General features: G+C 44.6%; 2 protein-coding genes across 2 annotated transcripts in view; both read right to left on the reverse strand.

Moving 5' to 3' along the window:
• clmna (calmin a) overlaps positions 1-19,280 on the reverse strand; it is a 126,855-nt gene that overhangs the window by 39,118 nt on the left and 68,457 nt on the right. The gene's annotated exons all lie outside the window — the stretch shown is intronic.
• On the reverse strand, positions 15,603-18,174 carry gsc (goosecoid). The gene is made up of 3 exons (XM_029139990.3): positions 17,699-18,174; positions 17,085-17,344; positions 15,603-16,138 (listed from the first exon to the last, which is right to left on the reverse strand). Exons 1-3 carry the CDS (start codon positions 18,012-18,014, stop codon positions 15,989-15,991), a joined length of 726 nt encoding a protein of 241 aa, XP_028995823.1. The 5' UTR covers positions 18,015-18,174; the 3' UTR covers positions 15,603-15,988.

Raw genomic sequence — 19,280 nt, forward strand, 5'->3', positions numbered from 1 at the left:
TCAGCTGAAGAGCAGACTTTGGTAGAAGGTCGTACAACTGCGTACAGTAGCATGGTGTGTGATCCGCAATCACACACCTCTGTCCCTAACTTTGTTATGTGTCTTTTTTTTAGTTTTGTGAATACCTTTAAAAAGGCAAATCAAAAGTCTTTCATGACGATGCCTGCATACACTCACTGACGTGATGTTTGGGACATAGACCAGGCTGATGTAAGTCTGAGATAATAACAGCCTCAGGTAGAGATTAGATTCTGTCTGCACCAACCTGCTTGATATTTCATTGTACGTGTTGATCTTTGTAGCTTCTAGTCTCTGCCTTAGGTCCCAACTGGTGAAAGCAATAATGCAGTAGGAGGCAGCAAATGGAGGAAATATGGTGCTTTACTGCCACCTAGAGAATGAGAGAGTATGACGTTGTTGTCATCATTGTACATTTACCTCTTTGTGGATTTGCGTCTCGTTGCGGATGCTTTGTTCAGTCAGTCTTGACTGACTATCTTTGGACAAACCATCCTGCCTGTGTTCATTCCCTGGTTCAATCATCCAGTGTCCAGTCTTTGGTCCAACCGTCCTGTGCCCAGTTTCTGATCTATTCATCCTATCTGTGTCCAGTCCCTGGCCCAGCCATGCCTGTGCCCCGCTGTTGCTTCTTTGAACTGAATTGAATTGAATTGAATTGAATTGAATTGAATTGAATTGAATTGAATTGAATTGAATTGAATTTGAGCCGTTTCCACGATACCACAGCATGATATTATAATGCATGTATATATATTATACATGCGCATATATAATAACACATGATGACCTGTAGGTGGCGATTAGCTTACAGTCATCACATCATGCGTGACTATGACTGGCTAGGTCACAGTTGAGATTTGGGAATAATACTGAATGAAGATATTTTTTTTCACTTGCTGTAGACTGAATGTTCCTCTCTGTCTGCTTATAGTATTTGTATTTACAACCTTCCATCTACATAAATATTGGCTGTGTCTTTATGAGAGGCTGTCATACTCTCTCCAACCCAGTCTGAGGGAAAGCCACTCAGGAACACTGCTGTAAAGGGCTGAAGCTGTGGATGACAGTCATCAGGTACAGTATGTCTATCCAGCTCTTTGGACCACAGCAGCATCTCTTTATGTGCAGGCAAAGAACATGTGTATTCTGTGCTAACACCTACTCAGCTTCATTTACTAGAGGAACATTATATTGTCCATCACAGCATATCAAATATGAATATTCATGTTTTCTTGAGGGTGAATTGTTATTTTGCAAGGCTTTCATTTTTTGCCCAAGGCCAAACACAACTTTTACTTTTGGGTTGTCAGGATGCTCCTCAGCTCCTCTGCACAAGATATATGATGCTACAGCACCATCCTCATGGGTGCTGGAAGAACGGGTGCTGTGTGTGTGTGTGTGTGTGTGTGTGTGTGTGTGTGTGTGTGTGTGTGTGTGTGTGTGTGTGTGTGTGTGTGTGTGTGTGTGTGTGTGTGTGTGTGTGTGTGTGTGTTGTAAATCCGATGACTTGGATGTAAGTTAGACACTTCAGTGCGCCACCTTAGGCAATGATTTCACATCAAACATGATGCTTATTTTCCATATTAAAGATGGATTTGTGATAAATTGGTCCCTTGATGCTGAGTAGCCTGGAGAGCGTGTGATATAAACACACTCTGCTTTGGGAAATACATAGGAAACACATGAAATACTTGTGAAGTTGTGCAGGTCATTTATTAACAGAACAGAAGATGCTTCAGTGAACCAAACCATTGTTACATTAGGGTGATAAAGTATGTACAGTGTAGTGTCTGGTACTACAGTAAAACTTTATGCTGTCAGGCCGTTTACCAACACGTGTCTAATCCTAATGTTACTATTTAAAGAGTCAAACGTTATCTGAGAATCCAACTCTGCGTGAGGGGGCAGATGTTCTCACCTTTCTCTCCTGTTCCCAGACTTACTATGAATCTTCTATCTGATATTTAGTATAAGATTAACTGTACAGTGACAGCTCATCTCCACTGGATGGAAACTGTAAACGTTTTCTTCAAGGCCTGTTGCTGCCCTCTGCTGGTAATGAACGTGACATAGATCAGCAGCTAAAGCACAGACAGCTCAATCTGGACACAGAATATTAACATCACTAACAGGAATGACACTGCTGCTGTGATATAGGTGGAATGTTATGGTTCTCATTGTCCAGATAAATATCCACCGGCCTCAAAGCTGCTCTGTTGAAGCCCTTCTCATTCAGTCTGACACTTCCACGTCTTAGCTCTGCCATCAGCCTTGACCTTGTAAGAGACCCTGTAAGAGGTCATGTACATCTCAGACCCAACATTTGAACATATATGTCATAATTTGCATTGGCCAATGCCCCCTTTAGGCCAGAGCACAGTCTGCAGAGTCCTGGGGAAGCCCACCAGGCTGCTCTCCAGTGATTCCCCAAGGCTGTGCCTCCTGGCAGTGCTTTTATCTCCCTGACACACACACACACACACACACACACACACACACACACACACACACACACACACACAAACACACACACACACACACACACACACACACACACACACACACACACACACACACACACACACACACACACACACACACAGTGTAGCTGTGGTAATGAGGCAGCAGTTAGTTCCCATTAGTCAAGTGTTTAGACAGGGATGGTTAATCACTGTCTGGAGGAGCTTTGCTAACGCTAACATTCCTACTATCTGTCATGCATCACTGTGTCATCGCATGTTTTATCATAAATCACTATTTATACAGAGTTCTCTATTTCTCTGACACTATTATAAACTAGGATAATTATTATGATTGATGTTGTAGTGGTGTGGTGAGTTTATTTTCTCCCAGGGAGAATGGCCAGATTTGATTAGTTGCTGTTAAGAGTCTGTCTGTCTGTCTGTCTGTCTGTCTGTCTGTCTGTCTGTCTGTCTGTCTGTCTGTCTGTCTGTCTGTCTGTCTGTCTGTTTGGTGGCTGCATGATGCAGAACCCGACACGTCACCTTCATAGGACTCAGAGGTACGACTGTGAAACAAGGCTCAGATTTAGAGGCATAATAGTGAAAACAGCACTATTATGGCTTTAATACACACTGGAACAGGTTAATGTGTCCAGGAATAATGCAAAGCTAGGCTACTAGCTCCAGTTCCTGTCTTCTTACTCCTAGAAAGTGTATTTCCTGTAACACAGCCTCCCTTCCATTGTTTGCTCTGTCTGTGCAGTTGGCCTGCGGTTCATCTGGACCCATTTGTTAACACCACAGACGTGAGGTGTGTGTGGAGGCCGGGTGTTTCCCTCTGCGACCGTGTCACAATTCATTTTCTGTCATTTCCCTTCAGTCTGTGCTGCGTTTACGGCATCTGCCACAACGGTGACTGGCCTGGTCTAAAGAATATTATCAGGAGAATACTTTTGCGTATATTACAGGGTTAAGTGCAAACCAATCTGCTTTATCCAAACACAGCAATCCAAACAGAGCGCCGGGCTGGGAGACTGATGAGTAACACACACGACCCACAACCCCCCTCTTCAACTTTCCCAGTGCACGCTGGGCTAACACTGATTGGCTCTGATTGGTTGTATAAAACACAGCACTGACTTTTGATTATATTACATATGGTCACGCATGGATTGGTGCCCTGTGCTACAGATACCAGAGCCAAGCAGTGGCCTGATCTTCAGATTACTGAAGGACACGCAGAAGGAAAAGCTTTGCAGGAAATAAGTAACACACGGGACGGTCTGTGCCGAGGACAGTGTGTGTTGTGCCTTCGTCTGGCGGCATGTGAAGCCTGAAGCAGGTCCTGAGCAAACTTCCTGCGTGGGTTACTGAGAGTTCACCAGTGTCACATTTCAAGACTCGCGTTGTGGGTTAAGTGGTAGAGGATGGCTTCTAAAACGGAGTAGCAGCAGGTCTGAAGGAAACAGGCTTGGCATTTTAAATGGAACACCTCCGTAAGTGATCCGTGCTGACGATCCTCGGACTGAGGACAGGGGGCTTGGCCTTTGTGGTTGGGTGTGGCGCTCCAGATGAAGTGTGGCAGGTAGGGTCTAATCCGTGAAGCCCAGGGCCAAGGCTAGTTTCTGGGGGTCTACGTGGAAAGAGCTCCCATCATGTCATGTTTCAGCTCATTTGCAGTCATTCCAATCAAACAAGTCCATCCAACAACAAAACATTATTCTCTGGAAAAAATGCTTTTATTGATTCCAGAACTAAAGAGAACTGAAAGATAGATTGATACCAACCACCATCATTCTGTGTAAGTGTAAGCATGTAAGCTTTTTATCTAAGATATCTAGCTATACTTCAAGCCATTTAAGCCCTGGTACACACCAGGGCTTAAATGGGTTCAAACTAGCAACCTTCTGTTTCTCTGAATAACACTCTAACCATACCATGCACTATCCAAATCTAAGTCCCCCAGTTAACACCATTGTGATGGTAAATGGTGTCATAAGTCATACTACACATAACCTTAAACAGTGAAGCCAGGGTTAATAAGCAATAACAACAAAAAGAATCTCAAAGGCATCTATGGCCTCTAGACTCTCACACACACACACACACACACACACACACACACACACACACACACACACACACACACACACACACACACACACACACACACACACACACACACACACAGCTCACCGGAAGTGTTTCTGCCTTGACTGACATCATATTTGTTGCAATACTACAAACCCAGAACAAGACTGAGCCCAATTGTAGATTAGCAGAGACCAGAGCAACATGAACCAGTTGCTTTATTAAATACCTAAACATGCACACAGGCTGGGAATGGTTTTCTCGATTCAGAGGTAACTAGAGACGCCCCTGGTGGCCAGAGGCCAAATTGCACATGTCCTCCACTGTAAACACAGCAGCCGCAAATAAAAAGCTGACAGAGACCTGCATATTCCAGCAAAATGCTCCAAACCAGGCAAGACAAAACCACCGCCTCAGTAGGAATCAGGTCGCTGAGCTAAGGTTTTAAAGTGTTTATGTCGTGATTAGTGAGCTAACGCTAGCTGCTGCTCCATGCTATGGCCTCCATAATAACAAATAATAATTAGTAGGGTTTTATTATATTGGATATTCTGACATTTACCAACAAAGGACACAACTGATTTGATGGTGATGATCTATTTCGAAAACTGATTTGACTACAACCGGCTTATTTGTTGCCTTAAACATTTGACTACGCTTTTTATTTCCCACACGCAATTTGACAGACTGAGGCTGTGAGTCAAGGTCACTGTGGTTACATGTCAGAAACACCTGAGGGATCTTTACTACACATGGAGCCATGGATGATCTGATTAGAACGTGAGTCTGGTTAAGAGTGTGTGTCAGCTTTGATTGCTTCCATAAGTTCTGCTGTTGTTGCTGCCTGAGTCTGTATCTAATGTAATTTTATTGCTCAGATGTTATTTATATTATATATTTATGGTGCTGATCGTGGTTTAGTAGCTGCTTCCATTTATACATGCTCTTAATGTAATATTAAGTGTCTGTGTTTGTTTCTTCTTCCGTGACTGTTAGAAGCAGAAGAGTATTCCCTGTCCTCTCTTAACGTTCTGCTCCTAAACAATGCCTGGCTCATGAAAACGCCCTCGCTGGTAACTGCTGCCGTCGCTGTGAGTGAGTGAGTGTGTGATGGAGAGCGTGCCAGCCAGAGGTCACAGTCACAGACGCGTCACCTCCATGTAAATCATCTATCACGTGGGGACAAGAGGCTCGTTGTCCAGGCTGCAGACTGGAGAAGTGATGTTGACGTAGTGCTGGGTAGAAGTGGAAGCCCACACACACACAAACACACACACACACGCGCACGCACGCACGCACGCACACACACACGCACACACACACACACACACACACTGTTTGACATTGTCATGGCCATTGTGGTGAGAGCTGTCACCATCAGAGAAGCAGCGTGACCATGTTGATTAGGTGAAACTTTTGGCCAAGCAGTGGAAATATGCTGTCAGCTCATTACAAAAATACATAAGCTCTCACTTCCAATTACTCACTTAGCAAACGGAGATTAGACAGGGGAGCAGCTGCCAACACCACAGTCCTTGTGAGTCAGCAGGGAGGCCTGGATCATTACTGTGAACCTTCCCCAGCCACCACCGAGTCCTGTCTCAGCCTTTGTCCTTTTACTCACCTGAAAAGAAACTCAAATATTTACACTAATGTCTGAGTTGCCTCATAATCAAATTTCATCGCTCATGAAACTTCACAGAGATGTTTGGATCATGGCTGGATTTTACAGGTACAGTTCCCAGAAACATCATCTTGGTTTGAAACTCCAGTGACCTGAACAAAGCAATTAAACACAAGGAACTAATGTCTTGTGAAGGCACAAACCCGTTTTATTATTGAAGTAATATTTCAACAGCAACAACAGGAGCCTAAAGGTTAAATGATGTGTTCGCTTTTTTCCAGTTTACGGCCTCTTCTGGGTCAGCTTGTTCCCCAAATCTTACTTCTTCACTGTTATTTAGTGCTGCTTGTTCACTTCATGTTTTACATTGAGCATATATGTATTTTATAAAGCAAAAACATATATAAAATATATAGCGTGCAGTAAAAGCGCAGCATCTTCTGCATGATCTGTGTGGAACCATAAGTGACTTGAGAGAGAACGTAAAAGACATTTAAAACAGTAATGTACTAATAAACACGCACAGAACATTTATCGTAATTACAGTAACTTGAGTAAGAGTGCAGAGATGTAAAGTATCTCAACAGAAGGAGACGTCCTCCAACTGAAGGTGTGTGAAGGAATCATTGTCCTTCAAGTTCACAGACGATGAACGTGAGGTCAGCAGAATATCAGAGAAGCTCAGATCTCTTGTTTATGCAATATGCAATACAGGGAACAACATAATAACAGAACAACCATAATAGAACTTTAGAAGACTTGTAGGAAGGTTTGGAATCAGCCCCATGTTTTAGCTGATGATGAGAAGACTGGAACATTTTATCATGTTCCATGATTTGACACTACTTCCTGTTTACATCCGACTGCATTGAATCCTCCACACTGTGACGTTGAGTCTAATGACAGACACCACCAGCATGTGCCAATAGAGGACAGTTTGTTGAAGAGTGTCTGTGATGGAGATACCGTATACAGAAGTCATATCATCAATAGTTTTGGCTTAGTTCAGGGTTATTTGATTGTTTTTAAAGGTGATCTCTTTTGGCTCAAAGGGCTGCTGAACCAAAGGGCATCTCTGGTCCAATTTGAATTGACCGTTGAACATGGATCCGAGGCTTTAGGCTGGGTTCAGATACTTAGAACGGTCTGGTTTGATGATGATACTAAACCCAAAGAACCTGAACCTTCCCCTGACCGTGAGCGGATGTTTGGCTGAGTTTGGCTCGGTCCACCCCTACACAGGCCCTCCGCCTCCTCAGCTGTGGTGATATCCCACAAAGCTCCCTCCCAAAGGCCTCTCTCCTTCCAGTAAGGATCAAATCTGTTAATGCCTGACGAACCCTGTAAACTCTCTGTCCATCAAGCCTGACGGAGCTGGGACTCCTCTGAGAGCCCGTGTGCTGATTGCAGCCCACAGTGTGTATACATGTAGGGGGACTTTGCAGATATCATGTCATCTGCCCTAAAATCAGCAGAGAAATCTGAGACACAGGTCATGCATATAATTATGTCAGCATTTGGAAAAGTCTGTGATTATAATGAGGAGCATAGAACAGCCTGTTGCCTCCCACTTACTGATCGTTTCCCATATTAAACTTGGGTTATTTTGCAGAATATTTGCCTGCCTATAGTTAAATGGAACCCATGACCCACATAACAACACAAACTAGTCACCACACTGTGGATGCATGAAGCTCTGCACATGCATGACACGCACACATCTCGTACAAAACAAAGGTCCACACAGCCGGAGCTTGGATCCCTCAAACCAAATATAAACCAAATATGAGCAATATGAGTCAGTGCTGCCTTTGCTTGGCTTCACAGGAAACATTCATGTCATCACCAGCATCTATTTCTATGACAAGAAAAGTAGTTTTCTTGTCAGCCTCGTATGTAGATGATGGACTTTGACATGTTTTTTTTTCCAGGTCAACTCCCAACTTTGAGCTGTTTTACCCGCTGGTTTAGCAGTGAGTGAACTAAACTAAAGACTTGTCACCAGCGCTGTCTGGGGGGAAACAGTGAACTGTCAATAAACCCAGCGTGGACAAATGCGATCACAGCTTCCTGCCGACACAGCATCATTAATAGTTTCCCTTGTTTATTTATTGTATTTTAATGGAACTAGTGGATTGAAGTCTCTGTCTGAGTCTGCGTCATCTCCTTGGTGTGCTACCGGTTCCCTCCAGCAGGGGGCGGAATCACACCGTTCACCACACTTTGACCTCTTGCGTCCCATGCATTTGAACACCACCCACTCTCCTCAGCAATGCGCACTGCTGCACTAGTTGGCAGCCTGACAAGCAAATCTAATGCAACAGTCAATTAGGACCTACTCCCTGCATGTCAGCCGTAAGCACATGCAGCTGTTTGTGGGTGAAGCTGCAGCTCCGGGGGACGCTCTGCAGGACATACATGTTGAAAGACAGGGAACACTGAAGACGGCCATTACACCAAATATGGGAGAGGACCTTTTGCTCCTGACATGACTGGTAGCCGAGCGAGTAGCGATGAGCAGCTTTTAGCCTCAGACAGAGAAATGAACTAAATGTGCAGCAACCTGGGCATGTTATTATTTTATATTGATATTTATTTTATTATTATTATTATACATAATATATTATTACAGAGACATAGTTAACAAGGTTACTAGGTTTACCAGGTTACTACCTACTTTATGTATGTGAGCATGTGCGCATCACTACAGTTCTGTCCCTCCCTCACTGGAAGTAGTGTATGTGACACGTTTCCTCATGTTCATGAGCTTCATCAGATCTGATTCACCAAAACACATTTGCTGTAAAAAAAAAAAAAGCGTTCGTCATTTTAGGAGACAGGCTCTGGATTAAGGCTCAAGTTCACTGAACGTGGATCAAAATGTTTTTTGCTTGTTTTTTAGCAACAACATGTGAAATTTAGCAAACTTAGCATTTGACATATTTATCACACAGATTTGTTAATGACTTGTGAAGGAGTCCACATTATCAGATCAGTAGACAGAAGGGACTCTGTTGCACTGATGATCTATCATCTTGTTTCCCCGGGGAACTCGGCGCTTGTTGATACAGCCCATAATTTTGATTTATCCTTTGGGGAAAGAGAGAGCGGTTTGCTCTGGCCCCTGGACGAACACAGCTTTCAAATCACTTGATCATTAATCCACACATTGTTTTATTTATCCCTCGCGCTCAGCAACCAGGAGACGGACTGAAGTCAGACGTGTGTTTGTGTCGGGCGGTGGGGGGCGTTCTGGGGTCACGAGGAAACGCTGGAGGACGGGCCCATTGAGATACGCTGGACGCTTCAGGTGGTTCTGTGCTCCAGGCTCTCTGGATAATGTTGGCGACAGAGGCGAGAGGCGGCGAGGATCCAAAGGCCCCCCCGGGGCCGGATTGAACTTGGGAGCAAATGTTCCACTGCGAGTCATCGGGGCGCGTACACCTCCGCACCTCCCAGCCCCCAACACCACAACATAGACCCGAGAGCCGGAGGACAGCAGTCAGCACACGCTCATTAATCAGGAAACGCGGCCTGTCTGTAGGTAAACAGCATTCCTCCAGGGCTGCACAGTAACAGAGGTCAGGCACCGAGACGGGTCCCGCTGATCCCACTGTAGCTTCCATCACTGAGGCGCGAGTCGTGGCACCGTGTTGATCTGAAGCGGTCGCACGGAGCAAGAATTTACCTCTTTAGTCATCGCATCCGTTTTGTGCACGCACTTTGTAAAGTGGCCAGCGGTTCTGTCGCGTTCAGACATTAATCAATAATCAATGTGAAGCAGAAACACAGGCCTCCACGCGTCACGACGCCATTTAAGAAACACTTCAAGTCGTAAAGTATGGAGCTCTAGAAGAAACGTAATAATAACTTGACCCGGTTTCCATTATCAGATTAATCCTTCTTAGTGACAACACACACGCACACACACACACACACACACACACACTGCCTGTAACCACACCCTGCAGCAGTAATAGGTGGTCGGTTCTGAGTCTCTACCTCAGGACCAGCTCAAAACCACATGAGCCGTTCCTCGTACTGCATCGGGGTTCTACAGTGTGTGTTGGCTTTGGCACGAGCCCGTCGAAGCCAACACAGTAAGATGCTGAGTGTAAAGAGCCCAGGGGGGACGCAACCGGGTCCACGTCACATTCCATCATTCTGTTTTTTTTCTACAGTACAGTGCTTTCTAAACCTATGTTGAGGGTTGATGAGTGTCAGCTTGCAGCCATGATACTGGAGTCACACCTGACGGTGACAGCTTTACGGGTCGGACCGAGCCTCTGACACACTTGTGTCCTTCATCTGCTGCTCATTGCTCTTAATTAGTCCTCTCTGTTTCATTATTGCCTTCATTTTCAACAGAAAGCTATAAAAAGGTAAAACTAGGTTTTGAATGAGTCTTTTATTGAGTCTTTCTGAGCCTGTTGTGTCACAAGCTGGAACTTAGTGACATGAAATGGACTCCAATGCAGAAGCTCCAGCAGACAGTGACACTGTTTGGAATAGGATTATTACAGCAAACTCCAAATCACAGCAACAATGGCAACAAACTTTAAAGCCAAGCACAGAGGAAAATCAGAGATGGAGCAAATGACCAAATCCTGAAACTAGACATTCACTGCAGCTACGCAGAGGGAACTAAGGTCACAAAGGAGACAACAAACTAAAGCAGGAGAACAATCTGTGTTCACCTTAATCAAATAAACTCACTCCACGTAACTAGCAGGTGCAAACAGGAGACTGAGCCCAATAGACACAGAAATGATAATTATTAAGCTGAGTATAAATGCATTTAATCACCTGGTGAGGGAGGGCACAGGATCCAGAGGACACCATCTCCATCGCCACCTAGTGGAGAAATGGCAATAAATCCTTCATTTCCAACTTAGAATGGAAAGAAATGATCAATAAATACAAAATGGATGTTAAAGAACCATTCATCTTCATCGGAGGAGCACACAGGCTCTAGATCCACTGCTGGAAGAGAACCCGTTGGAGCCACGGCAGTGAAACGTGATCCAGTCCACATAAAGTACCGGCAAACGTTAAATGCACACATAATCAAGGCCTTTTTAAGCAAGGTGGAAAAATAAAGTGAATCCTTAGATTTAGAAAGTGCTCAAACCTCAACCTCAAACAGACGCTTCCTGTATTCGAGACCTGCAGAATGTTCAGGAGCAGTTTAGCTCCCAGGAGGTTTTCTCTGTTGCTGAGCTGTCACCTGCGACATCATGCTGCTTAAAGACGCTCGTGTGCAGTTCATTAGGCTCCTTGAGGTAAATGCAGGCGTAGTGTCCTGCAGGGACACCAAGCTGCATCATCAGACTCAGCCTGTGTCTGTGGTGCCGTCTACATAACTGGGCTTTTTATATTGCACGTCTGTAAACTGTAATGTCTAAACCTATTCAGCCATGAGACCACCTCTGCTGTGAATTAATGATATATTTTTACAACCCTTCTGCTCCTGGGTTTAGTAAGACAAAGCTGTTTGGACACAATTATCCAAAATCTAACCTTTGTTGCACTGTGAAATTCACAGGAGATATAAAAAGGAAATTAACAATGTGGATTAAAAAGAGATTAGGAAGAGAAAATACTTTAGTGAAGCAGTGGTGTCTATTTGTTGTTCTTTGTTGGTATTTTGTTAGTGAGACTGTCCTCAGTGACTGAACTCGCAGGCAACAGGTGGATAAAGGAAGAGGAGGCTCATATGAGACACTCTGAAATGTTGAATAAGCAATATTATAACTAACAAAGTGTGCTGTTTCTTATTATTGTCGTTGTCTGATCTCAGTCTGATAGCATCTGGTCTGTTAAGCCGTTAGGCGCTGTAGGTGAAACGGTTTACTGCAGAAAATGATCAGATAAACTGTGTAGCACATGAATCAAGCGTGCTTCTAATCCACTAAATGTGTTGAATCGCAGCCATGTGGCGAGACAGTTAACAGGCGGCCACATGCTAAGCGGCTGCAGCGTGTGTTTGCACAGGCCTTCTTGCATATCAGTGTATCCATGCAGCCCTAATCCGGCCTCAAGCCTCGGGCTCTCTGAAAAAAACATCCAGAGGCCGTAAAGAAAGTCACGGGCCAAAACACAAACAAAGCTCAAGCCACAAAAATATGGTAATAATATAGAAGGAAGTTTAGGTTTTTTGTTATTTGTGTTAGCGCTGGTTCACGACTGGCTGAGAATGTTTCTGAACGTGGACCACAGAGCGGCCAACACCCCTGTCTATCTTTAGAGCAGAGAATCCACCCAAGCTGTCAGTCCACCGGCCAAGTCCATCGCGGCTGCTCAGGCTCCGCAGCCCCGAACGTTAGCATCATCGTTAGACCCCCCCCCCCACCTCCTGTGACCTCCACCCACCCAGCAGCGCACGCTCGCACAGACATCAGGCCTGGGAATTGGACGCCGCTTCCAAAACGCTTGGATTTTTCTGCTCAAAAACAAATTTTTCTTGGACTCCGCCGTTGTTTTTCCAAGTGCTGGGAATGTGCATAAAAGGCTCAAAGAAGTAACGCTTAAAAAAAAAACGACTTGCATTATATTTGTGAGAGAGAAAATTACGGCTGCTGAAAAGGAGATTAATGAGAGGCTGAGGGCTTTGTGGATCTCACTGGTGCTGCACCGTGAAGCACCTAATAAATCACTGCCGTGCGCACAAGGAATTATTAGGGATAGTGTGTTTTCATGGCTTGCGTCGGTGCCAAGTGTCAGGGAGTCAGAGCTGGGCCCTGCGCTAATCTGTTTTTTGAGAGTCACATTAGAAGCCTGCTGTTACGTAAGGCTGCCCTGATCATATCTGCTCTGAGGTTCTTTAACGCGCGGAAACACACGCAAACGTCCAGCAAGTGAAGAGTCCGGGCCTTGTTGAGTCCATGTGCTGCCACTGGCTCCACTCACATCGACCTGTTCACACACAGACACCTGATGCTTGTGTGAAGCAGGCCGCAGTGACACCATTAAGCGCTGGAGGCTCCGCATGAAGCTCATCTGGCCTTTCATCCAAACTATTTGTCCAGTGACCCCCACCTTTCATTTACAGAGGGGCTTCTACTTCCACTGACCCAACATAGTGGACCTACACGACCTTTAAGTTACAAAGCTAAAAAAAAAAACATTTTCTGTTGCATCAACATCAAGGACTCAACTGAATCAGAGGAAGCAGCCTTCCATGTGTCGTGCTCTACAGTCATCGCTGCTGAAGAATCTGGGCCCTAGAAAATCTATCACTCAGCTTCGAAAGGCAAAACTGAAGAAATATTGAACTGAATATGCTTGTTTGGGTTTCTGTGATGTGAAACATTAGTTAAAGTCAAAGACTGTGGTTCAGTATTTACTAGTGAAGATCCACGTCCTATTCAGAGTCTCGTTGCTGCCGTTGACAGTCTAAAGGCAGATTCAACACAAAATGGTTCCTTTCGTTGGATAATTCTTTCTTGGTCAGAAACTCTTTTTGTCAAATTTTAAAGACACTGTCATAGTAGTCAGTGACTGTGTAGATATGTGTGACACTGTTCCATACACTATCAAAAAATCTGTATTGTTTAGGGAAAGGCTTCAAGCTCAGCTGATATTAATTTCAATATGGGCATAAAAATGTTGAACTAGCGTAAAACCCATTATTAACCATAATCTGCACTGTTAATACCATAATAACAGTGGTACAGTCTGCAAACAGACACGTTGTGCAAATACCTGCTTTTACTGCTGAATGTGCAACGTAACAGTGTTGGTTTCACAGCAGTGACAACAGTTCACCTGTTGTTTTAAAGAGGATGGAAAATGGACAGTATGTTTCAAATAAAAGATTAAAAATATAATAAAAGATTAAAGGTGTTGATCATGAGGTCAAAGTCCAGGAGGAAGGTTCTTCATACTTGGTGACCAGCTCTGCCTTCATGTTAATGTGTCACGTATATATCTATCAGTATCATTCGTTCTGTAGCAGCTGCAGTTGAAGCGTTGCTGAGTCCAGCGCTGCACGTTCGGCTTCCAGGGATCATTTCTGTTCATAAACGCCCTTCACAATAAGAAAGGCAAGTGATGCTGTCGTCACAGTCTGACACAGCTGAACACAGGCTCATACCAATGCTCCATGAAGCTTTGTCCTGATGTTTTAAACACGCAAAGCGTTGATTTTATCATGCAAGAGAAAGAGAAGAGTTTGGTTGGGGGCAGAAATAGCTTCATATTCCTTGAAGCACCAATATTTATGTTGCTGTCATTTACTGCCAGGAGAATTGGAGTCAAAGTCTACAAACTTTATTTCACATGAACATACAACTTTACATCGGCATTAGTTTAATACATAAGTAATCACCTATGAACATGTATAAGCATGTTTTAAAAGCTCTCAGATAAAGAACGATATTAATAAGTCAGGAAGGATAATCACTGCTAATATACTCCACAGCCGACATGACTGACAGCTACAGTGAGATGAACTCAACACTCAGATACACAGTCAAAGGAAATACACAGAGGAGAAACTATGGAAACTATGATTCCATGGTATTCAGTAATGACGCACTGAATCCCATCGCCACAGAGCTTTCGCTTTAATTCTGTTGAACTAACTTATTCGAGTCAACATCAAAACATTAAATTACATTTAGAATGACATTTAAAAATGAATGTACTTTATTTTTAGGTTTTCTATGAACGATTCTTCAACACCCTACATTCTCATTTGGTTTGGATCTGAATCAAGAATTATAAGCCGTTAAATGTTTGATATAAGAGACTTTAAATGTGGCGCTAGACTGATTATCATTATTATTATAATGAATATTGCTGTGAGTGAGCTGATCATGATTTCTTTACTATGATATTAAAAAAGCAGCTGTTACATCGCTGGGTGCGATTGTTCCAGCCGTTGGAAATTAAGGTTAGAAATACGCTAAATCAATTTAAAGAGACTCTTTAAAATTCTGATTCTGGGTTTAGAATATTTCCCGTTTTAACACAAAACGTTCCGTTTTTTCTAATAACGTAGCGTAACGTGCTTCAGCATTTCTCGTTATTTTAGTACATTTACATAACAATTAAATAATGGTAACGCTTGGGGTTTAAAATTTAAATTTGTACAGTCAACGAACAAACTCTCTTCTCGTGTATGTCTAATATGTAGTAGTAATTTGTGCGTATTATTTTGATAGTTCGGATTCTCAGCATCGAGGCCCTCGGCTTTGTTTTTGTTTTAAATTTTACTTTAAAGTAATAAAATGTATTGTTATTTAAACATAAACAACCACAGCTGTACGCGTTTGACTTAATATATATACATATATTTTACACATTTTCAGATCCTCTTTTGCGTTTTCATGCTTCTCGTATTATTTAGTGTTTGATGCCTCTCGAGCTTTAGGAAATAATGACGTCAGACACCGTGATGATGATGTTCAGTTACATTTTAATGCAGCCTATAATTGTTTGTATTAACCTTTTCATATTTTTGTAAAATGAAATGACAGAAACCTTCACATCTTGCTCCCACGGCTCTGGGTGTGTGTTCACACTGTGCGAGTCTCTGAGCGTCACGAATCATTTACAGGTAAAAACAAGGCGCGCATATCCATAAAACGTCACATGTAACACTGAGATATATTCGGACATGTCAGTCACGAGCCCCCGGCGCGCGTAACACAACGGAACTTAAATTAATTATAAATAGCGAACAAAGAGTCAAAATAATGTGTAAATATGTACAACTGTGCAACAAGGCAACACCACCGGCTGCGGCCGAGTCCGCCCGCTGGATGCGCACGCGCTCGCGGTGCCATCAACTGTCTGAGTCCACCTCGCTTTTACTCTCCTCCGGTTTCTCTGCGGACGTTTTGCTGGACTTGCTCCATTTCTGAGAGTTCTCCGATTCCTCGGACGAAGAGCGCTTCTGCCTCCTCCACTTCGCGCGTCTGTTTTTGAACCAAACCTACGTGATGAGAAACAACAGTTTGACTCGTTCGTTCTGCTTGGATTTGCTAATTAGCCAACAAAAGAAGGATTTCCTCCGTCGCCCGTTGTTGTACAGCGCGGAGGTGGTGACGTACACAAGCCTCACGCCTGAAGGAGCGCGTGTCCACGGCGCATCACGCACGTGATCTACGTTATTTGTATTTTATAAGTTACCAAGTAAGTCATGATTGGATTTAATCACACAGATGCATCATTCCGCACGTACCCAGTCACATTATAATTAAATAGCTCGTTATATTTTTGCAAAGTGAAGTAAAAAAGGCCTCACGCATAATTACTGAAAATGTGACTACTGGTTTGAGACGAACGACCGGGACACATCTCGTTATATTAAAGCCGCTTGTGCTCATGTTGACAAAAAATGCTTTATAATATTATGAATGCATTCATTGACAATTTGTATTTTTAACGTAGCGAATGTCCCTGAAAATAGTTTAAATCATTTCTGTCTATTCAGTTTTAGGGCGTCGTTAAAGTTTACTATAACGTTTATGATCTGGAAAAACAGCAGTTCTTTGACCTGTGAACTATAATAATGTGTCTATTTAGGACCTGAACTGTTTTATTGACAGATATGATTGAATGTCGGCGCTGGATGTTCACAGCTCTGATGCCGAGCGAACTTTTCACTTCAACGTTTCTTTTTGTTTGTTTTGTTTATTCGATTCCCTATTTTGTTTTTGGGTTTTTTTTGTTTTTTTTTTGGCCCTTTCAAGTCAAGCTGCTTCAAATACACTTTTAAACTGTAAAACCGTTAAAGAGTAAAGTTTGTATATTGGAACCAAGTAATAATAACTTTTAACAGTTGTACGTTCTGGATAAGTAATTTACACCATTACTGCTATTAACAATAATAATTATAATAATTTTATGAATATAATAAAAAGTCAAGTCCCACTTACTTCCACCTTTTCCTCCCGCAGGTGGACCTTGCGGGCCAGCTGTTCCCGGGTTCCGACGTCCGGGTACTTGGTCTCCTGAAAGAGGCCCTCCAAAGCCTCCAGCTGCTCGTCGGTGAAGATGGTGCGATGCCTCCGCTTCCTGCGGCAGTGCAGCTGGTTGAGGAGCTGCAGCTCGGTCCGAGACAGGCTGCCCATGTTCATGTAAGACATCATCTGGTGCGGCACCGGGGAGATCAGCACCGAACTCGGGGAGTCGTAGCCTGCGGAGCGGAGGGACGGAGAAAATGGTGGGACCCATCGCAGAACATCGTGTAAACTGTGTGAAACTAACTGGAAGCGGCGATCGCGCAGATCATATATATGTGTACGTCTAACACCGGGATCATCGAGCCCGCACGTGCAGGTATAAGTGTGATCATGCGCGCATTCGACCATCATCATGTTTGTCTTGTGTCCTCTGGGAAAACGTAAAGAATCTCAAACAAGTTCACGGCGAGGCCTGACACGAAGCGCGTGCGCGCACCGGGAACTTTTCGAACCCGTCACAGCACCTACAACCTCCATTACTGTCCGAGTCCCCACTGAAATAATGAGACGCGGTCGAGGGCTCCTACCTGCCGGGATGCAGGGGCACTGCTGCGGGCTGAGGCCGGGCACGGAGCCGCAGCACGGCGGCCCTCCTCCGGCGCCCTGGACGTGCAGCTGTCCGTAGTAGTAGCCGTTATATCCTATCCTGGTGCCGTTCACCGGCTGAACTCCGGGGGCGGGAGGCCCGCACGTGGCCGAGTACAGACCGCTGTAGTCGGTGTAGATAGAGTCCGTGAGGCCGGCGGACAGCACCACCGGGCCGCCGCGATGCAGCAGCAGCGGCTCCTTGCAGCTCGGCCGACCGGACAGGATGCTGTCGATGCTGAACATCCCGGCGGGCATCACACCGGCGCTGCGGAAACAAAGTGGAGAGTGTTCGGTGGAGCGACAGCGGGCTTCCGTTCTCCGCGGAAAAAAGTCTCCTAAAAGTGCGTCATGGTGTCTGAGTGGGCGCGCGACTCCGAGAGGGCGTCTCGGGAACGAACGTGGAGCGCTGGTTTTGATGGGACCAGCTGGGAGTAGGGCTGGCTTTATACGCCGCTGACGTCACTGCCGCGCTGGAGCTGCTCTGGGATCAGCGGCTGGGGTTCGCGCCGTGAACGGCCGCAGACCTGTGTATTGAGAATTAATTCAATTAAGATAATCCGCGCTGTTTGCAGACTTTTACGAACTCCGATGCGGCCTCTCTTTTTACAGAGTAATCCGATTATTTCCTTGTCAGTAAAGGCATCCTAATCTACGGACACACATTTACATCGGTGTTGAGGCCTCGCGCTTTCAAAAAGCTCCAAAAACGAGGAAGGTTTAGGATAACGTAAAAGTGAAGCCGCAAACAATCCCTGTAGGTTCTGAATGAACTACTTTGTTGTTTAACTGAAATATTAACATTCGCGGAATCTTAGTGTAAAAACAAATAAAGGCTTTTGCAAAACCTCGGGCCTAAGTCGGTGCAAAAATGCAAAATGTTTTTTAAACATTTACTGATAATTAACAAAACTAGAACAAACGTGTCAGAAGGCGCTTCAAGGTTTTCACATGACCGTAATTCTGCTGGTCTTTAATTTGTTATTGATTAGTATAGTAGTTCGGGCTACTAGCCGATGCAGGATTATTAATGAAGGGTTATGAAACAGCCCATTGACCTGGACGAATCAGAGGACCCACGCTTGTATTTGCCGGTGTCCGTCTTTCCCCCTGGTCGTAAATGGACATTAACCGCGCTTCCGTGTCAGACAGAGCCGCTGAGACTCATATGTGGGCTTCATCTCATTATCCAGCCTCCGCTCGGTCCTCCGCGGGGCGCAGATCAGCGCGTCTCCTCGTCTGGCTGCGGCTCCTTCTCTGCGGGTTCACACCGCCGAACATTTCCCCCTGACCGGGATAAGATAACGAGCCATTATCGCCTCCATTCAGCCCGCAAACAAGGGGCCTTATTGCATATTTACACGGCTAATCAGCATGGCCTGAGTGGAGCCGCTGCCGCTGTGGAGGAACGTGGATTCCCAGTTCAGACCTTAATGGGACTCACTGATTGCATTTAACGCTCAATGGGGCCTTAACACATGCTCGTGTCAGGCGCACAGATAAGAGATGGGGCCGCCTTCAGCT

This window comes from Betta splendens, chromosome 22, assembly GCF_900634795.4.
Source record: "Betta splendens chromosome 22, fBetSpl5.4, whole genome shotgun sequence".
NCBI lineage: Eukaryota > Metazoa > Chordata > Actinopteri > Anabantiformes > Osphronemidae > Betta > Betta splendens.

What these genes read in the sequence shown, in the direction of transcription:
- gsc (XM_029139990.3), bottom strand. Translation starts at nt 18,014, where the DNA reads ATGCCCGCCGGGATGTTCAGCATCGACAGCATCCTGTCCGGTCGGCCG. An exon ending in GTGCCCCTGCATCCCGGCAG is followed by an intron (nt 17,345 to 17,698) that starts GTAGGAGCCCTC and finishes TCCGCTCCGCAG; the next exon opens with GCTACGACTCCCCGAGTTCG. An exon ending in TGCGGGAGGAAAAGGTGGAA is followed by an intron (nt 16,139 to 17,084) that starts GTAAGTGGGACT and finishes CTCATCACGTAG; the next exon opens with GTTTGGTTCAAAAACAGACG.